A 20,487-nucleotide genomic window follows, 5' to 3' on the forward strand; every position below is an offset into this window, starting at 1 on the left:
AACCAAAACCCTAACCATGTAAAAGATTGCATGATACTTCTCTCAATGAGGAAAGGGATTCCTGCATTATATAGTTTGTAAATCATCTTGAGATCCTTTACAACATAAGGCACTAGATCATAAGGCAATTATTATATACATCACTTAACTCTTTAAACTTATTTTTGTGTGGAGTAGTGAACAAGGTCAGCTGGATCTGTAATGGCAAAGACTAGAGCAGGGGTAGGCAACCTATGGCACAGGTGCCGAAGGCGGCACGTGAACTGATTTTCAGTGGCACTCACACTGCCCGGGTCCTGGCCACCAGTCCAGGAGGCTATGCATTTTAATGTAATTTAAATGAAGCTTCTTAAATACTTTATTTACTTTATATACAACAATAGTTTAGTTATACATTATAGACTTATAGAAAGAGACCTTCTAAAAATGTTAAAATGTATTATTGGCACGTGAAACCTTAAATTAGAGTGAATAAATGAAGACTTGGCACACCACTTCTGAAAGGTTGCCGACCTCTGGACTAGAGTTTGGGGGAAAGCCTTATAATCTATCACTTGCGCTTAAGGAAAGCAGGTGTCAATGAAAGGTGATTAAGATTTATCTATGGTCTTAGTGATAACATGAAGTAGCAGCAGTTGATAGGTATTCAGACATGACTGAGCCACACAGAGCTCCTGCAATATGGAAAAAAGGGAACCTTTAAGATAATGTAACCGAACTAAGGAGTTCAGCACCTGGGAATATCCCAGAGGGGTTTCTTTAGGAGTAGAAGTTTAAATGGCAAGCGTGTTCAAGGAAGGGACTGTGCATGGCTAAGCATACTGTCAGCACTAAACAAATCACAGTTATCGATGTGCCTTTCTTTAATCCGGAGGATGGAATTGTAACTTCTTGAACAAAGAAGGTGAGGGCGTCTGCTTCCACATGTGAAGCTTTTTACAAAGGTGGAATTGTAGCATATGGCTCTAATCCTGCTTCTTGGACAAACTGAGAGAAGGTGAGGGCATCAGCTTTTGCACCAGTTGGGGCTTTGTGCTCTAGAAACAAGCCCAGGTTGTCCCTGTAACGGAGGGCAATGCTTCTGCTCCAGAGAGGCTCCTCAATCCCCAGCAGCTCTCGCACATGCCATGAAATCTCCTGAAATGCAAGAGGAAACATAAGGGAGCCTATTCTTAGTGTGGTGGCTACATCGATAGAGCTCTGTAGTGTTTAGCTGCACAGAAAAGAACTCCTGCAGTTTCTCTTTTCAGAATGTTTTCCTTTCCATAATGTAGGAGCTGGAGAGTGATTCGGCAAGATGAGTCCAATGTGCAGTTATGATTAGAAAAAAGATTATGTAAAAACAGCACATTCTGATTACTTCAGAGATTTACTGTGTGGTGGAATCACAGCTGCTGTCTTTATTGCCCCAAACAGGTTTTTTTTTTTTTTTTTTTTTTTTGCTACTATTAGCACTTGCAGAGCAAACACAGCTATGGGTGAGTGAGCGGGATTCTTTCTTCTCTGCCTACTACAGCATCAACACTGTCTGCTAAATTGTGTCTGCAGAACTTTTATTACTGATGAGAATATCAGAGGCAGAAAGGCCCAGTTGGATCAGCAGTGGCACTGCTCACTAGAAAAATTATCTGACTTGTAGTCTTAGCTAGCTGGACCTGGAACCATCAGTGGGAGAAGCCGGACTATAACTTTTAATATAGTCACTTTTCAGAATATAAATCTTGTCTTTTAAAACCTTGATCAATTCACCTTTCGTGTTTCTAATCAGTTTTACTATTTGCTAAACCACATCCCATTGTGCAGTTTCAAGTGGGAGGCTATTATGGTCTTCTAACTGGTACTCTGGGTGCCTTTGATATGATTTAAAATAACAATACAACTAGAACAAAACCAGCAGCAACCTGGAGAAACCCCAGCAACCCTCCCAGCCCTAATACAATCCCTTCGACAGGACTTTTCCACCAACACTCCCCTCCTTGTAAACTGTAAAAGGCTTGAACAGTAAGGTCATACAGCTCAACTGGTGCCCTCATAATCACTTCTAGCAAGTAGCTGGATTTTGGTTACATACAGGCGTGCTGTGGTGCCTGAGCGTCATATACACAGGATTACAGCCTCACTGCAGAATCAATCAGAAATTGGGTTAGGTTCAGAGAGGACTCTCACTGAAAAACCTACATTGGCCAGATTCTGCTCTTGGCTATACCAGCACCACTCCTTTGTACTCAGTGGAGTAATTTTCAATTTGTAACAGTATAGCTAAAACCTGAATCTAGGTGTCTTCAGTAATAACAAAGGAAACCAAGAAGATAATGGCCAAGGGTGAGATTCTCAAAAATGCCTAAATTCCACTCTCAGTCTGTGGGACACAGGTTCCAAACTCAAGTAGGTGCTTTTAAAAATATTACCCCAAGTTCATTTTGCTCTGACTGTATATTAGAACTAAAGGGTTAGAACTGTTGAGCCAGTCAAGAGTTAAGATTGACCCAAATGCTTGGTGCTTTACAGCATAAAGAACACAATGTTCAAATTCCTGCCACGGTGCATAAAGATTTTATCTCTTGTTGCTTGTGAGTTGCAAACTGTTTGAATTTCCAGCTCATGCTGTGTGATGGAGGCAACCGTAGATAATGAAGATATGAAACAAAATTGTTATGGCTCTGCAAAAGCAGCCTATGGCCCATTTGAAGTTCAGTACCCTCTAGCTCACGAGGATCCAGCCAGCCAGCTCTTTTTATGTGATAAAGAAGGCAGTGTACACATGCAGTCAAAGAATAAGAATAAGAATCATGCCTAGTGGATTTAAAGTCCTTTTCAAACAATCCCCACAGCCTCACTATGAGTTTAGGAAAGGATTTTACCCATTTTTTCAGTGGATAACTGATGTTAGGAGAGGTTGTAGCCCAAATTTTCAAACTCGGATGTTTAAAGTTAAGCATCTAAATCAGTTACATGATTTTCAGAGGTGCTGAATGATTTAAACAGCCGCAGCTCACAATGAGCACATAAGTGACCTGGGTTCCACATGTGCCTAACAATATGGACTTAAATGTTTAAATACCCACTTCTGAAAAATTTGGCTTAAGAAACTTGTTCAAGGTTACACAGAGTCAGTGGCAGAGCCAGAAGTCACGGGATCCAGAAATGGTCTGAAATAAATAGGATTAAATTCAATAAGGACAAATGCAAAGTACTCCACTTAGGAAGGAACAATAAGTTGCACACATACAAAATCGGAAATGACTGCCCAGGAAGGAGTACTGCAGAAAGGGATCTCGGGGTCCTAGTGGATCACAAGCTAAATATGAGTTAACAGTGTAACACTGTTGCAAAAAAAGCAAACATCATTCTGGAATGTATTAGCAGGAGTGTTATAAGAAAGCCACAAGAAGTAATTCTTCTGCTCTACTCCACACTGATTAGGCCTCAACTTGAGTATTGTGTCCGGTTCTGGGTGCCACATTTCAGGAAAGATGTGGACAAACTGGAGAAAGTCCAGAGAAGAGCAACAAAAATGATTAAAGATCTAGAAAACATGACCTATGAGGGACCTGTTGGCTGTGTTTCTTCTGGAGAAGAGAAGACTTAGAAGGGATATGATAAGTTTTCAAGTACATAAAAGGTTGTTACAAGGAAGAAGGAGACAAATTATTCTCCTTAACCTCTGAGGCTAGGACAAGAAGCAACGGGCTTAAATTGCAGCAAGGGGGGTTTAGGTTGGATATTGGGAAAAACTTCCTGTCAGGGTGGTTAAGCACTGAAATAAATTGCCCAGGGAGATCGTGGCATCACTGGAGATTTTTAAAAGCAGGTTAGACAAACACCTGTAGGGATGGTCTAGATAATACTTAATCCTGCCATGAGTGCAGGGGACTGGACTAGATGACCACTTGAGGTCCCTTCCAGTCCTATGATTCTATGTGTGTCTTAAAAAAACCTATTCTGTTAAAGGCTCTCTGGTTTAGGTAATGTATTTTGGTTGGGCATACAGAAAACACAGTCACATTCAATTATAGTTAATGTTTTATCAGGTTAACTTTTTACTGCATTTTTCCTGCTCAAGCACTTGAATGTTATTATTTAAGTCAATACTAGTTTCTCAGCCATGGACTGAAAGTGAGGAAAGAAGAGCCTGGTGGTTAAAGTACAAGATAGAGACAGGATATCTCAGACTTGCTACATGACTCTGGGCAACTTCTTTCCTCTCTCACAACCCTATTTCAAAGGTGTGAAATGGAGATAGTAGTTATCAGAATTTCTGAGTTAACTGCACATCTGGACCCCTTGTGGCCTCCTCAGAGGTGCTCCACATAGGTCTTGGGAATCACTTTTCTTGGGATGAAATCCCATTATTTGCTCCCTCCAGACAGGGGTCTTAGGCTCCAGACTCCTGCAATTCATTATCATCTCAGTTGGTCTTACTTTAGTTCAGTTCTGCTCTCTCAGGAGCAATGACAGTTATTCAGTGACCAGCCAGCGTTCATAAAACAACGTACCATTTATTCAGAAAAAAAGTGTTTTAGGAAAAGTCAACAAAAACAGCTTATATGCATGCCTGGCTTAGCAAGTGGTCACCTACCTTCTACTTCCACTTCCAGTCCACAGCAGAGCCTGTCTCTCTTGGACACAGTCAACATGCCTGTCAATTCTTGGATAGCATGTGAGTGACCCTCTCTTTAGGCAAGAGTTTATATTTTATACAGTTTCAAGTCCTTTGTTGGTTTGACCTGGTTCAAAAGGCCTAAAACAATCTGTGTTATTGGGGGGAGGAGGGTACAGAGAGGAGACTGTGAAACTTCAAAAGACTTGTTCCAGTATTGGGGAGTTGAATTTATTTCATCCCCTCCCTGGCCAGAGATTTTGGTTCCTTGTCTGACCCATTTAGCCAGGAATACAATCACTAGCAACCATGAAGATACATAGAACATGAATACAGTAGTGTTTGAATATTCCATGCTTCTGTCAGTTTCCATAGTAGTTGTCACAAATTGTATCTCATTAGGGAGGCTGAACATCTTAAAAATCAATTTGCAGTTCTCTGATGCCTTCCATTCAAAACTCTCAGAGTTCTCTTTTGAGTATTATCAGTACACATTCCTACCATTGGGCTGTGCCTACACACTCCATATAAACTCAGAAACCTCTAAAAAGGCTCTGACCATTTGGGAGCTATATGGAGCCTACCTTGAATCACGGAACACTTCATGTGAGGCTGGATAAGGTGAAGCCTCTGTTCATCCCCAATGCAGCAAGTAAAAATTCCTTCTGGTCCTTCCTTATTAGCTGATTTTGGGATCCTTTAGATGGGGAATTTTGTACAGTTTTAATTAGTGAAGACTAGTTTGTTGATTTTAAAATGTGGGATGTTGTAGACCATTTCCTCCCCATATACACATCTCTTCATTAAGTGGTAGGACAAAGGTGGGCAAAATACTGGAGGTTTGATTGAGCGCCCAGAAATGCAGGTGCATATCCAAAATTCCTGACCCTGCTTCTCCACTCTTACATCACTTTTACACTAGTGAATTTCCATTGACTTCAGAAGAATTATACCACACAAAACTGATGTAATGCAGTGAAGAATCACTATGTCTCCCAAGCTGGGTTGTACTTGTCAAACAAACAAGTGTTTGGGCAAGATTTCTGTTGTTTCCTACTTGCGCACACACAGGAAGTACTGCCACAGCAGGCTCTCTTTTTCCTTTGTGGCCCTTCTGCCTCAGGTCCTAGATGGAACCCAGATGGGCATAAAGGCATGGAAATAATTTTTCTTTTAAAATACAACTTTTCTGAACTTCATAAAAGGTTTGGGGTCAGGGTTCATCTTGAGTTTTACATAAAGCTTTGGGAAGATTCTTACTGCAGCCAGAACAGTGTGCAGTGAGAAAAATATTGTTGCATTCTGTGTACCACATCCATCCAAACATCAGGTCTTGTGCAGGTTCTAGTTGTCCTATTGAGCATGAGTGTATTGGGCTTCCTATTATCATTAACAGAGCTGGAGCAGTGTTACCTCTTGATGTAAGCAGAGAACAAACATGAACATGTAGGAGATGGGATGGGAAATTACACTCCTAATGAAGGAAGGCATCTCTGTGTGTGGCACTCACCTTCATGTGGTCAAAGTCTGTTATGCCCATCTGTGGCAGGTTTGAGCAGTTAACGTGGATGAGTTTGCGGCCAGTGATGCAGTTAGTTGTAAAGCACTCCTGGCAGGAAAATCAGATGGAAACACTATACAGCAGTGAGCAGTACTGTCAACCCCAAGCATTCAAAACCCAACATTAGTAGCCTCCCCGTTGCCCAATCACGAGACTGGTGTAAAAGCGATGAGATCTTTAAAAATAATGGTCCCTCCCCCCCCACCCCGCTTCTGGTTTCTGAGCCTGGTAGGGGGGAGCTGGCTTCACTCTTCCCAGCTCCTGTCCGCCACCACCCCAGGGCTAGAAACTTGCCCTCAGTTTTCCAAGAAGGCAGAGATCCTGGGTGCTCTCGATGCCAGCTTCAGGGGCGCTGCCAGGCCGCAAGGCAGAGCAAGAGAAGCGGGAATTTCTCTCCCGTGGTTGCGCAGCCGGGTAGCGCCAAGCGATGGCGCCGCGAGTGGGGTTAGTAACAGTCCGAGCTCCCAGCTGGCCGCGCAGCGCCCCCCGCCGCCCCAGGTCACGGCGCCGCCCTCCTTGCCCCCGCATCCTCACCTCGTACTGAGGGAAGCCCAGCTGCCGAACCCACTCCGCCACCTCCAGGGGGCTCCAGGCGAGGCAGGCCGGGCCAGGCTGGGACTCGGGTTCTTCGGGCCCCTGCTCGGACCCGGCCTCAGGCCCTGGCTCCCCGGACCTCTCCTCCTCCGGGATCTGCTCCATCTTGGGCGGCTACGCCCCGCCATAGAGCCATAGCAACGCGTCGGAACAGTCTCCATGGAAACCTCCACTTCCGGGAGTCTGGCAGCTATTTCCTTCCCCGCCGGGCCCGGCCCCTTGTGTTACTGAAGCGCCGCCGTGCCGAGCAGCCCGCTCCCGCCGCTGGGCATGCGCTGTGGAACTGTTCTAGGGCAGGCCCGGGCCGGGGGGCGATAGGCGCGCGGCGCCCAGGCGGTCTGCCCTCGGCTCTTTCCGCCCAGGCTCGGCTGCTTCCGCCGGCGCCGTTTCAGCCTCTGGCAGCTGCTGACAGCTTCGGATCTTTCCGCCGCCTCGTCCCCCCTCGCCGGCTGCCCATGTCGGAGGTGCTGGTGGCTGCCGCCGGCTCCTGCTTCGAGCCCCCCGCGGCTGGGGAGCCAGGAGGTCGCCCCTGCTCCGTGCCCGAGGGGGACGCGCAGGGCCGCCGCTCACCTCCTGTTCCGCCTTCTGAGACTCCAGGTACTGGCGGGCACCGGGACGCGCCTCCCGCACTTGGACCCCGGGGCGCGGGCTCTTCCTGCTCCCCGCTCCGGTCCCTCGGGTGTATTGGCCGCTGCGCTCGGGGGCTGGGGGCTGGAGGAGTTGCTGCGGGGCTGCAGGCCGCGGCTGAGGGACGCCGGCTGAGCTGTGGGTGTGCAGCCTTCGCTGTGAAGCTGGGACTCATGTGCACGGGGTGTGGCAGCCCAGCAGCGCCTCGGGCTGACGGTGTTCCTTCCCTCCCTCCATCTCGCCTGCTCTCCCCTCTCCTAGGGTGGTATCTGCGGTGCTTGCCAGGCCGCCAAGGAAGTACAGTGCCTGTGACACCGCAAGGAGCAGCAATAGGGAGGGTGAGCTGGGAGTGGGAGCTTCCGAAGGGGATTTAGGAGCGTTACCGCCAGTAACAGGGTAGTCTGCTTTCACTCCACTTAGGCTATTGCTGCAAAATCGGAGCTTTCTGCAGCTGCTACGTCCTAGCACACTGTTTTCTGTACCCATCTTTAGAACCGGGTTGGCTGAGGGCTTGGGAAGAAATCAACACAGCTGCTGCTGACCTCTTTTGAGGTCTAAGGGTATGTCTACACTGCTTAGCCTAGCCTGTGATGGCATAGTTATGTCAGCACAGCCCCTTAGGCTATCTCTACACTACAGATCCTATGCTGACATAGACCACTAGTATGGACACACCCCATGGAAGGAACCACACCTGCCGGAACGATGTTGTCTATGTCGACAGAAGCCCTTTTCCATCGTAGCTGAAACTACACTGCGGAGTTTTGTTGGTTTTTTTCCACACGCCTCACTGACGTACCAATGCCAACATAACTGTTAAGCATAGACCAAGCCTAACTTGCCTCTTGATTGATACAGTTGTTTATCATTAGTTGGTTTCCAATAGCCTCTATCCCTCAGGATAATGGGTTGTTTCTCTGTTCCCTAGTGTACCAGCTGCTTTATATTTAGAGAAGTGTACTATGGTGTAAGCATTGCCTCATGTAAAGGAGATAATAATAACTTTGATTTGCTTAAGTTCCTAGCACTTTAGTCTCCAGGCACCAGTAAAGACTCCACTACAATCTTTAGACTAACAAAGCAATACAGCTCATTACAGGGAACCAATTAAGTTTGTTTGTTGTTTGTTTGTTTTTTAAAAAAGGAACATTGTTTAGTGTAGGGTTAAGACTTGAGATTCCTGGATTCTAAATACATTTTTTGTCACTGATTTACTGCATAACCTGAGCAAGCCAATTCCCCTCTCTTTGCCTCATTTTTTTCATTTGTAAAATGTGGCTAGTAATACTGACCTTTCTTACTGGGCTTATGAGATTTATTAAATGTTTGCTTAGCACAGTGGACTAAAATGCACCGTAGACATGCAAAATGTTTAATACCTGATGTGAAATCGAAATCTCCTGCTATGGAGTTGAGTGTGGTAAGAGCTCCTGACCATATCCCATGTGTCTCCTCAAGAGGATAGGATACTGGGCCTCAGTTTGAAGGGCCTGTGAGTCTAGAATTTATTTCTTCTTTGAACTACACACGGAGAATGTCTGTGGCATCCTTGAGAGCAAACCTTGTGATGTTTTTCTCTCTGACTCTGTTGAGTGGGTGGTTTATTACTGTATGTGTGTGAGGAACATTCTCTTTCCACCGCCACCTTCCTATCTGCTGTCTTGGTCTCAACTTCTTTATTTTGTTATATGCAATGTGTTTTAACCATGTTGATCCCAGGATATGAGAGACAAGGTGGGTGAGGTCCTATCTTTTATTGGACTGACTTTTATTGAGGAAAAATACAAGTTTTTGAGCTTAGACAGAGTTCTTCTTTAGACCTTCAGAAGAGCTCTGTGTAAGCTCAAAAGCTTGTTTCTTTCAACAAGTGGGTCCAATAAAATATATCACCTCACCCACCTTGTCTCGCTTTATTTTGTTATAGGCATTTCTGCATAAGGTGTTTACTACTGTGTTTAGATATTGTAGTATCTATAACCTTCCTCTAGTTCTCCGGAACTTCAGACATGTTCTCTTCCCTACTCTCCGCAGTCTAGCACTCTCCCTCATTTACTTCTCCTTTAATGTCTCATTTTAAAAACTTCCTTATCTCTTTAGTTTAGTTCATGACTGTGCGAAGCGTTTTGTAATCCTGTGTCAGGTCACCAGATGAAAAATTTCTCCTCGCAACCAGACTCAGGAACGTGGGACTTGCCTGATTTAGCTTATCCGTCACTACCAGATTGAGTCATATGACACTCAGTCTTGCTGGCTGTTGCTTTTTCAGGCCATATTTTCTCCAGCTCTTGGCAGTAAAATGTTCTCACATTGGTTACCAGGTAGAAGAGAAATTCTAGCTGTGCAGTAACATCAACAGTTATATCTATCATGAGAATGATGGATGTAAAAGATCTGCTAGGTTCCCTCTAATCTGTTGCAGGGGGAGAGGCACGAAATATTGTTTCCTGATGTATTCTGTAGCGATTGAGATCTAGGCTGTTCAGTCTTTGTAGGCAAGGAAGTTCCTTTTAGGTAATCTCCCTTGGAGAATCTTAGGGGGGCCAGAATAGGAACGCATGAGCAATAAATTAAAAAAATCAACCTTGTCTATTGCTCTGCTTATAAAGTTTGAGTGAATAGAATTATTTCTCCATTATACAAGTCATACCACTCCTTGGATTTTGAGTCTTATTCAGGTCCCAAATATAATATACTTTAATGAGCTTACTTTCTAATAAAAGGTTCTTAACATCATGCTCTTTTTTCTAAATTATCAGAGAACAGATAATTAATAAGCATAAAGATAAATATTTGTTTGGCTCCTATACCCAAACAAAACATTGTAAGCTTGGGACAGTGGGTTTCAATCCATTTCTTGGTGGAAAAATGCTTTCCTTTAAAAGCAACAAAACAAATACCTCACAACCCTGGTACTAATTGGTCCCCTTGTTTGTTCTGGCAGAAGAGAGGAATGGGCCTTAAACTAGCATATGTTCTCCTCTTTAAAAGCAGTTCCTCTAGATCAGATTGCAGAAGATTGGCAATGGGGTATGATGCCTGGACTGTTCCTGTTCTGTGGATCAGAGGCCTTTAACGTATGAGGCTATTAATCTGCTGTCTTTCACCAGCACCAAATTCCCTCTATTAAAAACAAGTAAAAGAGAATTCTAACTGTAATGCTCAACATTAAAAATCTGTGTAATTGGGAGCCTGTCAGTGCCCAATTAATGATCTTCTATGGGTAATGGAAGCAGACAGCAAGACTGTAGAGCATGCACTGGAGTCATGTGGGGACAGAGCTTGCCCTGGGTTCTGGAGACTAGCGGGAAACCTGGAGACTACATATGAACAGAAATTTGTTTTGATTGATCCCTATATACTGTGTCAGAAACTGTGTTGTCTTTCCCAAACCCTCCACTTAAGGCCATTGAAAGGATTAAAAACCCTTTCTGTCTGCTGTGGGGGAGGGATAGCATACAGCACAGAAGGATGCCAGGCCCAGCGTTAGGCTCCAAGGCTGCATGACCTTGGTGACTCTGGATAGCTAGAGTTTTGCTTTATTGTCTGCACAGTCTCAGAAGTTAAAAGCTGTTTCATCTTCTCTCCATCTTCCACCCATTGCTAGAGAATGAAGATTCAACCCCAAAACCAGAATCTGCATCCCAGACAGTTGCCTCATCGGTGTCCGAGGCCTCACAGTGCAGGTAGGAAAAGATTTTTGTGTGATGACCCACATTAAATGTTCCTCAATGTCAGGGAAGTTGAGGATAATCGGTCTCTCCCCCACCTCCTTCTGGATCAGCGGTGTCTGGCAGCTGTTCCTCTCCAGGGCATTGGAGACCTCAACTTCCTGTTTTCAGGTTCTGTACACTGTAGGCAATATTGGAAGAGCTATTCATCTTGACTTGGGGTTATTTTAATGCTTATAAAATAGTAAAATGTAACCCATGACTCACATCAGGTTATTTGCATCACAGAGCTAACTAATTTCCAGCAGGAAATTGTATGAGCTCTGGCTGAAGGATATTTTTAATAATTTAAAAAATATTCTCACTGTATCTAATCCCCAAGGAAGTTGGATCGGAAACCTGCTTTTTTGCTGCTGCTTTTTCAGTAAAATTTATACTCGGAATATCAATTGTTTGATTTATTATTGGAGGATTGCCAGTAAGCATTTGGCTGCATGCATCCTGGCTTTTGTTGGGGTGTTTGTGAACATTAGAGTTGCACACATTCAGCTTTTCTATGAAACTGTTGAAGGTTTTGTCTTAACTTTCCCTTTCTTACCCCCAAAAAACACACTCCCTCCTCCCCCCAACACACACACACACACACTTTCAGAAACAGATGAGTTAAATAGGTCAAAATTTGGGTCTCACCAGTTTAGTGTCCTCCTTTTAAAAATCCCTCACAAAAACCACAACTTGAAGTAATCCTGGCTTTGATGCTAATGAAATCTGCAGCACAGGAGAGACTGAGATTCCTGCTGCCTTCATAATTACAATTTCATCCAGGGAGACTGTACAGCAGCCCAGTTGGCTGCAAACAGACTTTTGCTTCAATCTGATTTTGTCATATACTCTAGGTCAGTGTTTCCCAAACTTGCGACGCCACTTGTTTAGGGAGAGCCCCTGGCGGGCCGAGCCGGTTTGTTTACCTGCTGCCTCCACAGGTCCGGCTGATCGCAGCTCCCGCTGGCTGCAGTTCGCTGCTCCAAGCCAATGGGAGCTGCGGGAAGTGGCGCCCAGTACATCCCTCGGCCCGCACCACTTCCAGCAGCTCCCATTGGCCTGGAGCAGTGAACCGTGGCCAGTTGGAGCCACGATCGGCCGGACCCGCAGATGCGACAGGTAAACAAACTGGCCCGGCCTGCCAGGGGCTTTCCCTATGTAAGCGGCATCCCAAGTTTGGGAAACACTGCTCTAGGTAATTATGGAATTTAATTTTCTCCAAAGAAACTATTTGGACATTAAGTAAAATGCAACCTACATTTGAAATCCATGTGAATGTTTCCTTTTAAATCTGTTTAAGGTCTGAGGGTTTTTTCTGAAGGGAAGAGAGTGGTGAGCAATATGAAAAAGAAGCTTGAAGGGGGAACTGACTTTCTTTTCTTAAATCTGCTTACAAATTTTCTGCAGCTCTTTTCACCTTCTCCACAAAATCCAAAATTTTCAATGCTGTTTTTTCAAAAAATTCAGTCAGCCCCAGCACCTTGTGGGGAACACTGCGAACCTGACATGTTGGACCCACCTACCAGGTTATGTAGCATGCATGTGTGCTAGATGAGATTGATCCCCAGCTAGGTCTGTGCCATCCACCTATTGATTTGAAAAGAAAACATAGTGGAAGATGTTCCACAAAGATGGCTATAAACAGTTACGTTTTGTAACAAAAACCTATTTAAAAGGTCTATTTTTTTTTAACTTTCTTTTGCTTAGCGACCTAGTGGGGTTATCTCTGTATCCTGATAATCAGATCATTTGAATCACTCTTTTAATGGAAACTGGTGGTGGGACATGCCCTTTCTACCAGCAAAAATGAGTTTAAGAGAATTTAGTTAGGCTTTGGTTCCTCCTGTTTTAGGGTCCAAGGTCGCATCCTCAAGGGAGTTGAGTTAAGGAACGACAGTCACGTCTGTCTTTTTCCAGCCTCCTCTTTATTTACAGAAACAATGCAGAAAGCATTAGGACTATTCTGTTTTTATTAGATGCTTCCAGCGTAGCTTGGAACAAACTGTCCCAGCATTGCTCAAAGCACCTCATATTCCTAAAACTGAAAACTTCACTTGCTTTCTACCATTGTTGACTAGCATGGAGAGAGTTAATTCTCTCTGAGATGCTACCACTGATCCCAGCCATCAGTGCAATGTTAGTAAAATAGCCCTTCTATGAAGGGAATATGGCTGGGCTCAACTGGAGTGAATTACTGCTACCTAAGAGACGATAAATGGGGAGTGAGCTCAGCAGAGTTGCTCACTCTGGCTTTGATGAGCTAAAGAGGATAGCTGGCTGTGGCTGAGGGTGGAACTTGGTTGAGAGAGAGCTTCTTGCTTTAATGCAGTGAATGCTGGTTCTTGGAAGCCCATTTCCCTTAGTTTATTTGCATTCCAGCCCCTGAATGGGGTGGCTCATCACCTGCCCTTGGCCCACCTGGCTCACTGTTTCATGCTCTTCAAGCATCTTGAACTGATGTGCTCTTTCTCCGAGAGGCCACCGATTGGATCACCTGTGAATGTGCATGCTGCAGAGTATTCTAGAAAAGGTGATGGTACATCAGAGGACCAGGATGTGGCCAGACAAGGAGAGAAGCTGGCTGACCAGATTCAACCCCCCAGGGAGGTAGGTGGCTTGCCACTTTTATTTCTGAAAGGTGAGACCGAGATGGTGAGTGCTTCTTCCCATCTGCTGCTCTGCCTGCATGTGGGGAACTGGGGCTCTGAGCATTTAGTTATGGCTGTTTCTGCACAATGGGGGAGTTAGGAGTGACAATCTAACCTTTAAAACTGAACTTGTTTCTCTCCCTCAGTGTATTGGGCCAGTCCTTGCTCCTTTTCAGTTTCCACCATTCCTAAGGCTTCAGGACTATTCTCAGCTACTGGCTTTTGTCTAGTGCTTCAGGGAGTTCCTGTTAATTTTAAATAAACTAATATACAGTAACTCCTCACTTAATGTTGTCCCAATTAACGTTATGTTGCTGATCAATTAGGGAACATGCTTGTTTAAAGTTGCACAGTGCTTCCTTAAGTCATTTGGCAGCTGCCTACTTTGGCCACTGCTTGCCGGATTCTCTGGAAGAGCAGCCCCACCCCATCAGCTCCCCTAAATTCCCTGTAAGGTATGTGGCTCCACAGCTGCCCAGCAGCAGTTCAGGTGGCCCTCCTCCCACTGCCATGCTGCTCCTGACCTGCCCTCTGCCTAGGAGCTGCTCCCAGGAGTTTCCTGCTTGCTGGGGAAGGTGGGGAGAGGGGTGTTGATGTCAGGATGTCCCCCTGTTCCTGCCCTCCTGCTCCATACCCCCTCTCCACAAAGTGGAGGGGGGGACAGTCACAGGGCTCGAGGACAGAAGGGCCGGGGAGGGAGTTTGCAGGAAGCTGTTGCTTCATTTCTGAAATGGCTGATCTGCTTAAAAGGGCAATGTACTTGAAGGGGGGTCAGCGTACTTAAAGGGGTAATGCATGTCTCTCTCTCTCTCTCTCTCTCTCTCTCTCTCACTCATGCACATCCCCCCCAGCACTTTGGAAAATCAGCAGCTGTGCATGTGCTGTCAGGAGGAAGGAGTGGTGCGCTCCAGCTGGATAGCGTAGGTTCATCATCATGTTCAGTTTTTGCAATGAAGTGTTTGCAGCTACTGCCCTGCATCTATTATGTTTCCTCCCTCCTGCCTTAGTCCATGCTCCCTTGCAGAGTGTGAGGCTACATTAACAACAGCATATTAACCCTTGAGGTCTCAGCCGAGTGCTAGTTCATCATTTAGTAGAAAGGCATTGCCTGGGAAATATTCTACTTGCTTACTCCACCAGTTCAACGAAGCTTTACAATCAATCATTGCTGTGTACAGCATTAAACTGTTTGTTTAACATTGTTTAAAACTTGTACTGTATATGTATATAATGTCTTTTTGTATGGCAAAAAATTTTTCCCTGGAACCTAACCCGCCTCCCCTTTACATTAATTCTTATGGGGTAATTGGATTCGTTTAACATTGTTTTGCCTAAAGTCGCATTTTTCAGGAACATAACTACAATGTTAAGTGAGGAGTTACTGTAGCAGATTTTTTTGGGGGTGGTGAAGAAGCAATGTTATAGTTCTTTCAGGGAACAAACAATGCCTGGTAATTTCAAATACAACTTTGGAGAGAGATTGTGTAATAATACTCTTGCACCATAAACTCTGTCTGCCTATGTGAGGAGTGGGTATTGGCAGCACTGTGTTAATCTGGGCAACAGTTTTAACAAGTTCATAGCAGGCATCTGTTTAATTGTGACTGCAGTCTAAGCACTGGGAAAACTGAAGAGGCTGGTTCCTAGAACTGGAGCAGCTTCAGCACTAGAGAGGGCATCTGGGTAGATTTGGAATCTTTTACCAAATAGAGCAATGATAAACCCCAAACTCTGAGGCAGTGCAAACATCTCCACAGATGATGCTTCCTTGGGAGACCAGAGGGCACTAGCACAGTGCAGCATTTGACTCAAGAGTTTCAGTGTTGGAGGAAGAGAAGGCCATGCACAGAAACTGTCCTTTGAGCCAGCCAATTAATTAGTAAATACTTTATACTTGTAGCAGAAACCCAATTTGATGTGGGAAATTGATGTGAGTTCATGGAAATGGCTCCTTCTCCGTCGATCCCTGACAAACCATTTAAAATCCAACTGGAGGCCCCCAGAGCCACTGAGGAACTTTCTTATGTTTCCTGCACAGGAGGCCGTAGTGCGGATGACCAAGTACCGTGCCCCACAAGGACCAGGGGATATAGTCATGATACAGTCGGAACACACAGGTGCAGTGGATGTCCTCTCTGCAGAGCTGGAGACTACAGATCTCCTTGATGAGCAGAGAAAAGGTGAGGACTGTGATGGAAGTAGTTCCCTTGGGTAGGAATGAGGCCCGTAACACAGATCTCCTGTGGCAGTAGGATTGGAACTGTTAGTGCTCTCTTTCATTAGGGTGGGCAGAGGCAGTCCACTAGACATTATCAGCTCTGTATCACTGGGAGTGGTCTAGTGGTGAGTGTAGGGGACCCCTATTCAGGACTTCTGGGTGATATTCCCAGATTTGCCATTGATTTGCTGTGTGGCCCTGGACAAGCCACTGCTTTAAGTAGCTTCTGGACACATCACATCACTTAGTATTGTGTACCTTCTCCATTGTCTGGACTCTAATTGTCATTGAGTACCTAACCTGCCATGTGGGTCACCTACCCCCTCCTCAACTACCCGTCTCTTTAGAGTGTGCACCTGCTGAAACAGTTCCAAGGGCTGGTCTTCACCATGGGGAGATCCACACTGCTGCAATGGATGTGTCAGGGATTGATTTAGCGGGTCTAGTGAAGGCCTGCTAAATTGATGGCAGAACTCTCTGATCGACCCCAGTACTCCAGCTCCCTGAAAAGAGTAAGGTACCATCAATGCAGCACAGTGAAGACACCGTGGTAAGTTGACCTAAACTATGTCGACTCCAACTATGTTATTCACATAACTGGAGTAACGTAACTTAGGCCTATTTACCCTGGTTATGAAAACAAGCCCTAAGTAAAGCAGTTTAAAAACAAACTCTCCTCCCCTTATAAACCTTAGCTCACAGACACAGGGGTGAGAAGATTTGTGAGTAGGAAGCTGAGAGCAAGAAATTTAGTGAAGTCCTTTCTCCTGTCAATGCCTGAGTATTACTCAGTACAGCATTTAATGGGAAGCACGTGTTTGCATCTAGAACAGACTGGATCCTGCTGTGTGTTGGGGCAGGTGAATTGGTGGGTGAGCTATCAAATAGGCTATAGAGAAATCTAGGAACAGACAGAGTGGAGGAGGGCATGTTAGGGCCAGATACTGCATTCACTCACACTCTTTCTCTCTCTTCCTGCCTCCCCCCCCCACACATACATGAAGACTGACCAGGAGAAAGGGCTACTACAGACAAAGGACCTGTGAGATTGGTAATAGATCTTAGCCTGGAAGAGAAGAGATTTTAGATTTTAAAATAAATTGGGCAATGGCTGACTACCCAAGGTGTTTGAGGGATATTTGGATATTTGTGGAAACTTTTGAAATAGAAAGGGGACTGGTGATAGGGTCAGGACTGTTGTTGTTATCTCTTCTCTCTGCTGCCCTTCCAGGACTCAAGATGTCTCTTGCCATCATAAGTCCAAGATAGTATCCACCTGACCTAGCCTCATCTGTTTATCCTCTCTCACTATTCTGCTCTTATTTAATGTGTGCTGTGTTCCATGGTTGGCATTTGGATGCATGTAGAGTTACTCCTTCAGGGTGGTCTACAGAGGTTTGCTTAGAATTTCCCATTAGTGGTAGCAAGGAACCTTTAGTGTCAACGAGGTGTCATAGTTTATAACCCGTTGAGAGCAAGTCTGTACGTGGTGGGGAAAATGCTAGTATTTTCTCTACACTGGCACTTCCACTGGTGGAGCTAAATCAGCAGGAGATTCTCAGAGCTTGTAGACAAGCCACATAAGTCATGGGAGAGGTTATGCCTCTGGGTGTGAAGAATAAGCCGTGTGAGCCCCTTCCGCTCCTCCATTCTTAGGAATTTTGGATTGAATTATGTAGGCTTTGGGTCAGCTGAGAAGGCGGTTTCTGCATGCATGATGCTAGCTGGTTTCTATCTGGATTCTTAGGCTATGTCATCATGCTGTGCTGCCCAGTAACTCTACCTGCCACTGTTTGGTGTCTGTATGGAAGCAGCAGAATTAAGCCATAGGTGGAGCTGAGGTGCTGGAGTATTGTGTAGTGCACTTGATGGGACAGAATTTTTAGTTAGGCCTGTACCTAACTTTGGCAGTCTGACTCTGTGCCTCTAGATAACAAGCTAATCCAGAGAATGGCTTTGCAAGCTCTGGAGGGAGGGGAGATGGTTGGAAGGGAAATCCAGGCAAGTAGTATGTCCAGTTCCGAGGGCAGTGCTAATGGAAGGCACCTGTCCTTGCCTTGAGAGGAGATGGAAGGTAAAGATTTGAGTTCAAGAGCTTTATCAGGAATAGCCCTCTTGTTAGCAGAACTCTCTCTGGTTGCCTTCTGACCAGTGATGAGTGGCTTGTCTTTTATTTTTCAGCTCAGCCTCCTCCTCTGGCTCCACCCTCCACTTGGACCACTTGCAAGATAAGGGAATTCAAAGCCAAAATGGGAAAGGAGAAGAATGCTCAGATGGTGGTGAAACGGGGTGAAGTAGTGACAGTCCGGGTCCCAACACACCCAAATGGGAAGCGTGTTTGCTGGGAGTTTGCTACAGATGATTATGACATTGGCTTTGGGGTCTATTTTGACTGGACTCCTGTCACCAGTACTGCCATTACTGTGCAAGTCAGTGAATCAAGTGATGAGGAAGATGAAGAGGAGGAAGATGAGATTGAAGGTCAGTGCAAAACTTTACAAGAGAAATTAATGTGTTCATCACCGTGGTACCCAAGTACCTCCAAATCAGGTGCTGTAATCCTCACCACTTTGGGTAGTCAAACTACATGTTGACTGCAACCTTTCTGGAGTCCCAAAGCTAAGCCACAATGAGAAGACACTTCCTAATGGCTGCTTTTCTCCCCCACCCCAGGGGTATGCTCCACCAATAACACAGCATATCCTTGCATATTGAACATTGATCACTTGTTTCCACTGTTTTCTATCCCTTGTTCAGTTTCTAACCTGTAACAGGATCAGAGTACAGTATGAGACTCTGACTTAACTCTTTGATCATCAGCCTAACAGATTGCGATGCTTATGCAATTCCTGGGTTGGAGAGTAGTGGTTTTTCTCACTGTATCAGTAGTTCTTGTTGACTGTACCCAAAGGGCATGCTGCACATGTCTTGAGTATCTGTACCTAGAATGTGCGGGGAGTCTCAAGACCAATGCAGGTCCCATCTCAGGACCAGTGGTGACTAAATTAAGCCCCACTGAGGAATCCTCTTGAAGTAGAAGGGAAGACAGAGACCACCAAGGCCAGAGGTGAAACTCTCCATTGCATTCCTCCACCCACAATCAATTTATCTCTGGCATTGGGCCATCTTGAGGAGACCTTGCTGTTTAAAGGTATCTGCTGGGTGAAGAGGACAAGGAAGAAAGGTGGGGGATTCAAACTATTCCCCAGTGCGTCAGTCCCAAAGGGTGCCCCCTCTCAAAGGAGGTCTCCTATGTAGAGAGACTTTGGGTTGTGCATTGGACAGGGTGGGTGTCTCAGCCAGTCTTCATTAGCTAGATTTCATGTCCCTGTTATGTAACCATGCCTTATTGATCATTTCCCCTCTGTTGGTTTGTCTGATTGCTTGTCTCCTCTCTCCCACTCAGGACTCACCCCAGTTGGAGATGTGGAGAGGGGCTCTAAAAGCTATCTACGAAATCGCTATGGGGAGATCATGCCTGTGTACCGAAGGGACAGTCACCGGGATGTGCAGGCAGGCACCCATGACTACCCGGGCGAGGGCATCTACCTGCTCAAATTTGACAACTCCTACTCCCTCCTGCGCAACAAGACTCTCTTCTTTCATGTCTATTACACCAGCTGAAGGAGTGGAGGGAGTGGAGACAGCAGGCAGGTAACACTGAGTAACGCAGGCTGCCAGCTGGGACTGGCACTCCCTAACTGGCACTGCCCTATGGCCAAGTGACACCTGACTCTCTGTTCTTATCCACAGGAGAGCAGGGTTTCCCCCCATTCCCTCCTAGCTTACTCACAGGAAACGGTAGCTGTGGCTGCTCAGTCGTCCAAAGGCAACTCCTCTTGCTCTAAATTTCAGGAAGCCTGCTCTGTGCAGGCATCAGGCTGGGACTTTTCATTACAGCCAGTAAATTGTCAGAGGGTAGATTCAGGTGGTAGCGTTTCTTTCTATTTCACTTGTATGAACTGAAGCTGAAATACCCTTTTATTAAAAAAAAAAAAAAAAAAAAAAAATCCTCAAACTCTCCTGCCACCTCTGGATCACCAGGGGGTAACTGCCAACCATGCTTTGCTAGGAGGCAAAACCACCTGTACCACAGGCACTCTCCAGCTACATCCTAGCTGCACTGCTGTGCTTCACACACCAGCCAAGCCTCCAGTAATCTGAGTGGGGACTCATCCCTCCAACTGCCTGAGTTGCAGCCTGCATCCTCTGATCCCATTCGTGGTGGTGTAGTTATGTCACAAGTGCCAGACCCAATCATGTGAAACCTTTATTTTGGAGCCTTGCAGAGGTAATCAGTAGGAAGATCTCCATAGGAAAGAGAAAGTAGGTATGGATAGGGAGGTGGATACACATCATCCTGACAGTGGGGATGTGTGAAACTCCTGTCACCAAAAATGTCTCTTACCTGTGGGGAAAACTGAGCTGCAGTCTCTTGTGTTAATGTAAAACTGTTAACGATCCCAGGTCAAATACTTTGAATCTGAAAAATATGGGATCATCCTTTCCCTTATATACCTGCTTGGAGT

The 20,487-nt window shown here is 45.5% G+C and overlaps 2 protein-coding genes across 6 annotated transcripts; one reads left to right on the forward strand and one right to left on the reverse strand.

Moving 5' to 3' along the window:
* Nucleotides 1–444: 444 nt before the first annotated feature.
* On the reverse strand, nt 445–6,885 carry SAMD15 (sterile alpha motif domain containing 15). 3 transcript variants are annotated; one of them, XR_003999962.1, is made up of 4 exons: nt 6,696–6,885; nt 6,111–6,209; nt 5,185–5,297; nt 445–1,137 (listed from the first exon to the last, which is right to left on the reverse strand). XR_003999962.1 is itself a non-coding variant. In XM_030559037.1 (4 exons), the coding sequence occupies exons 1-3, from the start codon at nt 6,858–6,860 to the stop codon at nt 3,111–3,113; spliced, it is 303 nt and encodes a 100-aa protein (XP_030414897.1). In that variant the 5' UTR covers nt 6,861–6,885; the 3' UTR covers nt 445–1,137; nt 3,066–3,110. The 3 variants fall into 3 exon arrangements, 2 of the variants coding, with proteins under 2 accessions (XP_030414897.1, XP_030414896.1); XM_030559037.1 differs by lacking the exon at nt 5,185–5,297 and adding an exon at nt 3,066–3,149; XM_030559036.1 differs by lacking the exon at nt 5,185–5,297.
* A 310-nt stretch (nt 6,886–7,195) lies between these two features.
* Nucleotides 7,196–19,968, forward strand: TMED8 (transmembrane p24 trafficking protein family member 8). Of its 3 annotated transcripts, none has more exons than XM_030559033.1 (7): nt 7,196–7,352; nt 10,987–11,065; nt 13,570–13,699; nt 14,592–14,660; nt 15,779–15,920; nt 18,140–18,439; nt 19,365–19,968. In XM_030559033.1, exons 1-7 carry the CDS (start codon nt 7,211–7,213, stop codon nt 19,580–19,582), a joined length of 1,080 nt encoding a protein of 359 aa, XP_030414893.1. In that variant the 5' UTR covers nt 7,196–7,210; the 3' UTR covers nt 19,583–19,968. The 3 variants fall into 3 exon arrangements, with proteins under 3 accessions (XP_030414893.1, XP_030414894.1, XP_030414895.1); XM_030559035.1 differs by lacking the exon at nt 7,196–7,352 and adding an exon at nt 7,643–7,720; XM_030559034.1 differs by lacking the exon at nt 14,592–14,660.
* Nucleotides 19,969–20,487: the final 519 nt, after the last annotated feature.

The sequence above is a fragment of the Gopherus evgoodei genome, chromosome 4, assembly GCF_007399415.2.
Source record: "Gopherus evgoodei ecotype Sinaloan lineage chromosome 4, rGopEvg1_v1.p, whole genome shotgun sequence".
NCBI lineage: Eukaryota > Metazoa > Chordata > Testudines > Testudinidae > Gopherus > Gopherus evgoodei.